Source organism: Culex quinquefasciatus, chromosome 2, assembly GCF_015732765.1.
Source record: "Culex quinquefasciatus strain JHB chromosome 2, VPISU_Cqui_1.0_pri_paternal, whole genome shotgun sequence".
Taxonomy (NCBI): Eukaryota; Metazoa; Arthropoda; class Insecta; order Diptera; family Culicidae; genus Culex; species Culex quinquefasciatus.
In genome coordinates, this window is record NC_051862.1 from 102,986,791 (window position 1) to 102,995,814 (window position 9,024).

Genomic DNA, 9,024 nt, shown 5'->3' on the forward strand with positions numbered 1-9,024 from the left:
TTTTCTGAAATACTTGCTCTTTAAAAAGTGTCTTCCATCATTGGAAACCGCCTGTAAAACCCACAATTTTTATATTTCAGATTTGTAGCCATGGGGTCGGAGACGAACATTTTATTTTTCGATTCACAATTTTTGTTTGTTTGTTTGTTTGTTTATTTATCTGGTAGCGTAAGGTTTGCACTTTTAAATTGCTACTCGATTTTGATCGACGTGCATACACAAATTTGATAACCTAAATACTAATAATTAAAAGCACTAAAATAGTGTAGCGTTGTCGTGAGGCAGGGCCGTAGCCAGGATTTTTGTTCGGGGGGGGCTTGGGTGCAAAAATTCAAGGAGTATAAAAATCAGCAAATCATTTATACCATCACTTGGTTTGTGGTATAATTATTGAGATGAATTGTAAAATTTTAATGTAATGTATGCAAAAAGTTTTCGAAGATTTTCATATTAAGTTATCAATGTATTTATTGAAGAAACTCGTTCGTCATTTTTTCTTTATTTTAACAGCTAGTTTGTATTAAAGGAGTAGAGAAAGTGTTTTTTAACATTTTCTTGAATTGTTTAATTGTAATCCAATTTCGTGATAAACGTCGCTAAATTTAAAATATACTTAACTCGAATCAAATTTTGAAAGCATAAATTTTTTAAAAGAAATATCGATTTATCTAACCATAAGTATTATGTCTGGATTTACATTTTCAGCTGTGTGATAATTGTGATGGTTTATCTAACATTTTTCATTTTTCTATTTTCTAGCACAACATAAAACTCATAACTGGAATATTTGTTTTTCTTAAAATTTTATAAACAAACTTAAACAATGTTTTATTTTAATTGTTCTAAGCTATTGAAGCCATTTCATATTTTGCGAAGCTCCTGGTGCTCTCAAAAATTAATAATTTTAATGAAATACAAAAAAATATAATCGTTGAAATTTCAGCTTCTGAAGTGTCTCCATGGCAACAAAAAAATTACGTCGAATCTCAAGTTTACATCAACTGAGTTTACATGTGATTCATTTTTTCCGTGTCGAGTAAATTCACATTTTTTCTGTGTAGGCCTATAATAAATATATATTTGAAGAAAAAAAATCAGTGCCTGTGTTTAATTTTAATGTGTTAAAAAATTTAGATAAAATGTATTAAATTAATTTTTTAACGCCAAAATATTCACTGGAAGAGTTGTGAATAATGCATATGTAACCATTTTTAAATGCATATGTAACCGTTAAAATTTTCCTCAATTGCATCAAACATTAAAACGAATCATGTTTAACTTTAATATTCCGACTAAACGCCATTTTCAAATTCATTACTCATTGTATTCTGAAAATTGGTCCAGAATTTGAGCAAAAATAAAATTTTAAAACATGGCAAAAATTTAATCAGATCTCAATTCTAAAGATAATTTTTAATAAAATTTTAATCTATATACATGTTTAATAATTTAGGATTGTAACCATTTATTAAAATCGATGTTTGTTCAAGCAATATCTTGACTCTAGGAATGGTTTAGAAATTTTATATTTACGAAACCTTGCTAAATTAAAAATAAAGAAAACTTTATGTAAGAATTCATAAATTGATTAGTTTTATCCTGTAAATCTAATCTTAGTCTGCACTTGAATTCAAACATACCAATATTCGAAGCATCAAAAAATAAGATTATTAAAACATAATTTATTGGAATGATTGAAAATTATTTTTGAATATCTTTATTTAAAAATGAAAAAATGTTTTTTTATAATTTAAGGATTTTTTAGTTGTAATTATTTTATATTTTTATGTATTTGATTTTTTTCATTTTGGAATTTCTGATTTTTTGAAATTATCATGTGTAATTATTATCTTAAATTTTTGTTTTAAAAGTAAAGAATACTTTATGTAAGAATTCTTAAATCAATTACATTTTCCTGTAAATCAAATCTTAGTCTGAATTTTGCTACAAGAACTATGATCGCGCGAGAGATCAATTTCCCAATTCTACTAGCCTAAATGTGATCCACAAATAAATGTTATTCCGTCCCTGTCTGTCCCTGAAGTGAGCAGAGTGAGCAGAGGTGATCCTCGCTCTTTAGATCTCTCCCGGCTCGCTTCTCATGTACTGTCCCATTTAGAGTATAGTCTTAAATAAACCGTTGACTACACCCGACCGTTGCACGTTAGAATAAATTGTGTAATTTCTGTTCGCGTAATAAAGTGTTTTTAATTGTGCAAAAACGGTGTTTTTCTGGGTCCGAAATCCCCGAACCGACCACACGCGCGAACATTTGGTCCTTCGAACCGGATCCGAAGGATCCGGTCTGGCCAGGTTCGGGACACTTCGCGGAAGAACAGTTCAGTGCGCGAAGTGTTGGCCTGCTCGCGAAGAGCAGCGCAAAGTGTGAGGTGCAGAAGCGCGCCTGGACAGTTTTGGTGCGTGCTGAAAACGGACAAAAAGTGCACGGAAAATCCGTGAAAAAGTGCCAAAAAGTGCGGAAAAATCCCAAAAGCGGAGCTGAACAGTGGCACAATTGTGCATAGAAAAGTGAATTGTTCGTGTTGAACAAAGGCGGCGGCGACTAGTGCAGTGCGGTGAAGAAGATTTCGCCATCGCGGAACTCACGGCGACTCACGGTGTGCGCGCGCTTTGGCAAGCGTCGCGACGTCACCATCTCAACCGGTTGGCTGACGTCATCGTTGGAGTCGGTGATTGATTGGCGCTGGGAGCTTTCGGGACGGATTTGGCGGATCAAGACGGAGATACAGGAGAGTATTTGCACGTAGTACGGTGGCTTGGTTAATTTGGCTCTTTGCGGATCGAAATAAAGTGGCTTTTGAAAATAAAATTGCACGAGAGTTTTTATTAGTCTGGTCAGGTTGCATGAGTGTTGTGTCGTTCTGTCTGGTCCTCTGGAGTTCCCTGGTCGATTCCCCTGTCGCTGCTGTCAATACTGGGTCGTACAGTTCGCAATCTGTCTTGCGCGGTCGCGTCGTGGAACGTCGAGTCGATCTGTCTGTTTCCGGTGAATCTAAAAGTGGAAGTGAATGTTATTCAGTTGGCGATCAGTGGTCACGATGGGCGATTTGCAGACTTTGCGGAAGAAGCAGGAGATCCTGCTGAACAAGCTGGAGGTGCTGAACCAGTTCGTCGAGCACTACAAGGCGGAAGAACACGAGTGCCAGCTGGAAGTTCGACTCGGAATGCTGAACGACGTTTACCTGGAGTTTACGAACCTACGGACGAAGCTGGAGTTGCTGCTGGAAGAAAAGGATGCGGCCAAGTACGCAGATGCGGAGCCGAAGGTCAAGCAGGAGGTCGTGTCACATCGTGAAGAGGCCAATCTACAGGTGGTACAGGAGTTCGACAACAAATTCTGCAAGGTCAAGGCGATGCTGATTGCGAAGCGGCCGGTCAAGGTCGTCGCACAGACAGCTCCAAGTGTTGGTGATGCGGATACCTCGTTTCCGTTGCGCGTCAAGCTGCCTGACATTCATCTGCCGAACTTCAGCGGAAATCTGCGCGAGTGGGTGACCTTCCGTGACACCTTCAAGAGTCTCATCCACCGGAACTCGAAGCTGACATCGATGGACAAGTTCACCTATCTCCAATCGTCACTTTCTGGTCCTGCATTGCTGGAGATCAGTGGCATCGACCTGTCGGAAGAAAACTACTCCGTCGCGTGGAACGCGCTGGAGGAGGAGTACGGAAACAAGAAGCTGATCGTGAAAGCCCACCTCGATGTCATTCTGGATCTGGAACCGCTGACCAAGGAGTCGTACGACGGTCTCAGCCACCTGCTCGGTGAGTTTGAGAAAAATCTGCAGATGCTGGACAAGATGGGCGAAAAGACTGCCGACTGGAGTACGGTTATGGCGCACGTCCTGTGCTCAAAGCTGGACTCGGCCACGCTTAGGAATTGGGAGACCCACCACAACAGCAAGGATGTCCCAACCTACAAGGCTCTACTGGAGTTCTTGCGCGCCCACTGTTCGGTTCTTCAGTCGATCCAACGAGCGAAAGCGAAACCGTCGGAACAGCGCCCTCCGAAGGCAGCGGTCTGTCATACTGCTGTGCGGAGCAGCAACCAGTGTCACTTTTGCAGCGGCCCGTGGCACACCCCGTTCCGGTGCTTCAAGTTTCAGAAGATGACGATCTCGGAGCGCAACGACGCTGTTTCGAGAAACAAGCTGTGCAGAAACTGCCTGAAGCCTGGACATAACCCGCGGATGTGCGAAGGAGGAACTTGCCACCACTGTCACCAGAAACATCACTCGATGCTGCACAACGATCAGATGAGATCCTCCGTTCCACAACAGCAGTCGAGACCAACCGCGACGACCTCAGTACAGCGACAAAAACCCAGACCACAGAACACGAATCAGACAACACACACTCCAGCCAACAATGCACCTGCTAATCCGACTAACCTACAGACTACAGACTCTCAAGCCACACAGCCACAAACCACTAGCCAAAACTACGTTGCACTACCCGTCACGCCCACACACAACATCATCCTGTCAACCGCGCTCATCCGTATCAAAGACCGCTTTGAAACACGCTGCTAGCGCGTGCGCTTCTTGACTCGTGCTCACAGCACTGTTTGATGACCAGAGAGTTCTCGCGACGACTCAAATTCATGCGACAATCGTCGTATTTGCCGATCCAAGGGATCGGAACGTCGCGTTGCGTGTCGACGCAGCTCGTGCGTGCAGATGTCGGTCCGCGTTCTGATCGGATTTCAGCGTACGAGTCGGAGATGCAGTTCCACGTCCTGCCCAAGCTCAACATCTCGTTGCCGACGTCGTACATCGACCCGGCTACAATTCAGCTGCCCGACTGGATGTTCCTGGCTGATCCGGAGTTCCACAAAACCGGTCCAGTGGACGTCATTATCGGTGCCGAGTTCTACATGGACTTGCTGACGGACGAACGGGTGAAACCAGCTGCAGACGGTCCCACGCTGCACAACACGGTGTTCGGTTGGATCATTTCCGGCCGGCTTCCCGGCAGCGTTCCAGAATCGACGTCTCTCGTATCCGTCGCGGCAATCGACGAGCTGCTGACCAGATTTTGGGAACTGGAAACGTGCCGCACCAAGAGCACGCACTCGATCGAAGAATCCTTGTGCGAGCAGCTGTTCGAGGAGACGACGGTTCGTGATGAGACTGGCAGATTTGTTGTGACGCTGCCCAAAAGAAGTACGCTGTCCAGCGTCTCGGTGAGTCCAGATCAACAGCCATCAAACGCTTCCTGGGACTGGAGAAGCGGCTGTCAGCGAATCCAGACCTGAAACAACAGTACAGTGATTTTATTCACGAGTACGAGGCCATGGGACACATGAAACGGGTTGCCGGCGACACGGCCGGGGGAGAGTTAGCGTATTACCTGCCACACCACTGCGTCTTGAGGCCGGACAGCACCACTACGAAGCTCCGCGTGGTGTTTGATGCTTCGTGTCGCACGTCTACCGGAGTTGCTCTGAACGATGCGCTCATGGTGGGACCAGTTGTGCAGGACGATTTACTGGACATTGCGCTACGCTTTCGACTTCACGCTGTTGCCATCGTCGCTGACATCGCCAAGATGTACCGTATGATTCGCGTCCAGCCTGACGACCAGAGACTGCAGAGAATCGTTTGGAGAGACAATGCTGACGAACCCATCCGAATCTACGAGCTGACAACTGTCACGTACGGAACGGCGTCTGCGCCGTATTTAGCGACCAAGTGCTTGCAAAAACTCGGTGAGATCGGAGAAAAGACGCATCCATCCGCTGCCAAGGTCCTCAAACGTGACTTCTACGTTGACGACATGCTGGCAGGTGCGCACACGGTCGCAGAAGGAAAAGAGCTAGTCGCCGAAATGGTCGATCTGATGGAATCTGGCGGATTCTCGTTGCGAAAGTGGCATTCTAACTCCCGAGACATCCTGCTCGACGTCCCGGAACATCTTCGCGACGAACGGACCCTGCTAGAACTGGACACGTCTGACGCAACCGTCAAGACGCTCGGGCTCGTCTGGGAGCCAAGTACGGACTGTTTCCGTTTCAGATCGCCAAAGTGGAACGACGTTGCAGTGATCACGAAGCGTGTCGTGGCCTCAGACATGGCCATGATCTTCGACCCGTACGGGCTGATCGGTCCTGTCGTCGTCCAAGCAAAATCTTCGTGCAGAAGCTGTGGTGCATGGAACTGGACTGGGACGCCGCTCTGCCAGAAGATCTGCAGGAGTACTGGCGTGAATACCGCAGAAATCTAGCCGGTCTAGACAGCCTGTCGATACCCCGCTGGATTGGCACAGGTGCAGATGACCAGAATGTGCAGCTTCACGGGTTCTGCGACGCTTCAGTCAACGCTTATGGTGCGTGCATCTACATCCGAACCGTTTCGGCCAACGGCGACGTCACCGTACGCTTGCTGGCCTCCAAATCCCGTATCGCACCGCTCGAGAACCTGAAGAAGAAGAAGCGTAAGCAGTCGATTCCCCGCCTGGAGCTGGCGTCCGCTCTGCTGCTGGCGCATCTGTACGAGAAGGTGGCCAACGCCATCAACTTCCGAGGCAAAGCGTTCTTCTGGACGGATTCCATGATCGTACGCTGCTGGCTTGCGTCACTACCGTCCAGATGGAACCAGTTCGTGGCCAACCGTGTGTCCGAGATTCAACACCTGACGGAGAGCGGATCTTGGGACCATGTGCCCGGAATAGAGAACCCAGCTGACATCATTTCTCGCGGCATGACACCGATGCAGCTGCAGTACTCAAAGCTCTGGTTCAACGGTCCTGATTGGCTGAGTCTCGACCACCAGCACTGGCCGCACGCTCAAGTGCCGAACGCAGCAGACTTCGACCACGAAGAACTGGAGGAACACAACGCTGTCGCTGCAGTTGCACAAGACGCCGAGCCCTGCAGACTGTTCACAGCGAATTCGTCGTACACCGTGACAATACGGACGACCGCTGTAATCTGCCGCTTCTGTTTCAACAGCCGTGCGGCGAACAAGCATTGTCGCAGAGTTGGTCCGTTGACGGCTGAAGAGCTCGAGGTCGCTTTGAAGAAGCTGGTGCGCCTCGCTCAACGAGAATGCTTCCCGGAAGAGTACGATGCTTTGTCCAGAGATCGCGCGATTCCAAACAACTCCCGCATCGCTGCGCTGAACCCAAGAATCATCGATGGAATCCTGTGCGTCGGCGGCCGGTTGCAGCACGCCGCAGTCTCGGACAATCGGAAGCATCCGTACATTCTCGACCATCGTCATCCGTTCACGAAGCTTATCGTCACACACTATCACGAGACCATGTTTCACGCTGGACAACAACTGTTGATCTCTGCTGTGCGTGAGCGGTTCTGGCCGATCAACATCCGCAACCTCGTTCGCGAGGTGATCCACAAGTGTGTCGATTGCTTCCGTGTCAAGCCGAAGGTTCTGGACCAGCTTATGGCGGATCTGCCGCCCGAACGAGTCACTCCGTGCACACCATTCGCACGAGTCGGAGTTGACTACTGCGGACCTTTTCAGGTCGCGTACCCGCAGCGCCGAGCTCGCCCAGTGAAGTGCTTCGTTGCCATCTTCGTCTGCCTGGTCACCAAGGCCGTTCACCTAGAACTAGCCGCAGACCTGACGACGCAGGCATTTCTGGCGGCCCTCAAACGGTTCACTGCCCGGCGTGGCAAACCGAAGCTGGTCATGTGCGACAACGCCAAGAACTTCGTCGGCGCAAGACGTGAGCTGAGCGAACTCGCCAAGCTGTTCCTAAGTCAGCAGTTCCAAGAGGAGATCATCCGCGAAACAGCGAACGACAGCATCGAATTTAAGTTCATTCCCGCTCGCTCGCCGAACTTCGGCGGCCTCTGGGAGTCCGCGGTGAAGAGCTTCAAGTTGCTGTTCAAACGTACGATCGGGCTGCACACCCTGCTGTACGACGAGTTCCAGACTGTGCTGGTTCAGATCGAAGCGATCCTCAACTCGCGACCGCTCACGCCGCTCAGCAACGACCCCGCAGACTTCGAAGCGCTCACCCCAGGACACTTCCTGATCCAGCGTCCACTCACTGCGATTCCAGAACCAAACCTCGACCACATTCCCGAGAACAGACTGTCGGCCTGGCAAACCGTCCAGCGGTACACGCAGCAGCTCTGGAAGAAGTGGTCCAACCTCTACCTGTCGGACCTGCACAACCGCACGAAGTGGACAAAGCAAAAGGACAACGTTGCTGTCGGAACCATGGTCCTGCTGAAGGACGAGAACCTCCCGCCGTTGAAGTGGCAGCTCGGACGCGTTTCCGATATCCACCCGGGAGCTGACGGCAATATCCGTGTCGTCACGGTGCGCACAAAGGACGGTAGCTATCTGCGTGCGATCTCTAAGATCTGCATTCTGCCGATCCGTGACAACCTTTCTACCGCGCAAGGGGAGAACTAGGACTCCTCCAACGGCGGAGGTCGAAAGGCCTCCGCACACCAGTTAAGTTATGTGTTGTTTTGAATTTCAAAAAGTTCACCGAATCTTTTTCCTCCAGAGTCGCCACCCTGTCTGCGCCCAGACCTGCGGGTCGTTCTGCACTCGGAGGCCGTTCAAAAGATCGGAACTTTCGAAATGCTCTGAGGTAACCTGTTTTGTTTCGGTGGTGGTTTGCATGAAGATGTTTGCTTGCGATCTAGCTGGCAAAGGCCCAGCATAATTACGGTTACGGAAAACAGCGGAGCTCAGCGCCATTTCAGTCGCAAAGACTGCTCCCAATTCTGAACCCAGCTAAATCCATTCCACGTTTGGAACTCTTCGAGGTACACACACGCACACGATGACAGCAGCGGAGGAGACGTCCTCCCGGTCCCATCTGCGACGACCAGCAGCGAGCTTGGCCAGCTCGTTTCCAATCGCAGCCCGATGGAGCCAACCCCCGTCATCGCAGCATCTGTACACCCGGAGAACCATCGTGTCGGTAACCGCTGAGGGTCAACAGCGACGCCAGGAGGCGTCGGGGGAGGCCACGGAGGTCTCCCCCAGTTCAGGCAAGTCGTTTTAGAATATAATTTTT

The 9,024-nt window shown here is 48.7% G+C and overlaps 2 protein-coding genes across 2 annotated transcripts; both read left to right on the plus strand.

The window, feature by feature from the left end:
• Positions 1-3,059: 3,059 nt before the first annotated feature.
• LOC119766142 lies at positions 3,060-4,553 on the plus strand. Its single transcript, XM_038250541.1, has one exon. The coding sequence runs from the start codon at positions 3,060-3,062 to the stop codon at positions 4,551-4,553; it is 1,494 nt and encodes a 497-aa protein (XP_038106469.1).
• Positions 4,554-4,744: 191 nt separating this feature from the next.
• Positions 4,745-8,408, plus strand: LOC119766143. The gene is made up of 3 exons (XM_038250542.1): positions 4,745-5,140; positions 5,200-6,217; positions 6,289-8,408. Exons 1-3 carry the CDS (start codon positions 4,745-4,747, stop codon positions 8,406-8,408), a joined length of 3,534 nt encoding a protein of 1,177 aa, XP_038106470.1.
• The last annotated feature ends 616 nt before the right edge of the window (positions 8,409-9,024 follow it).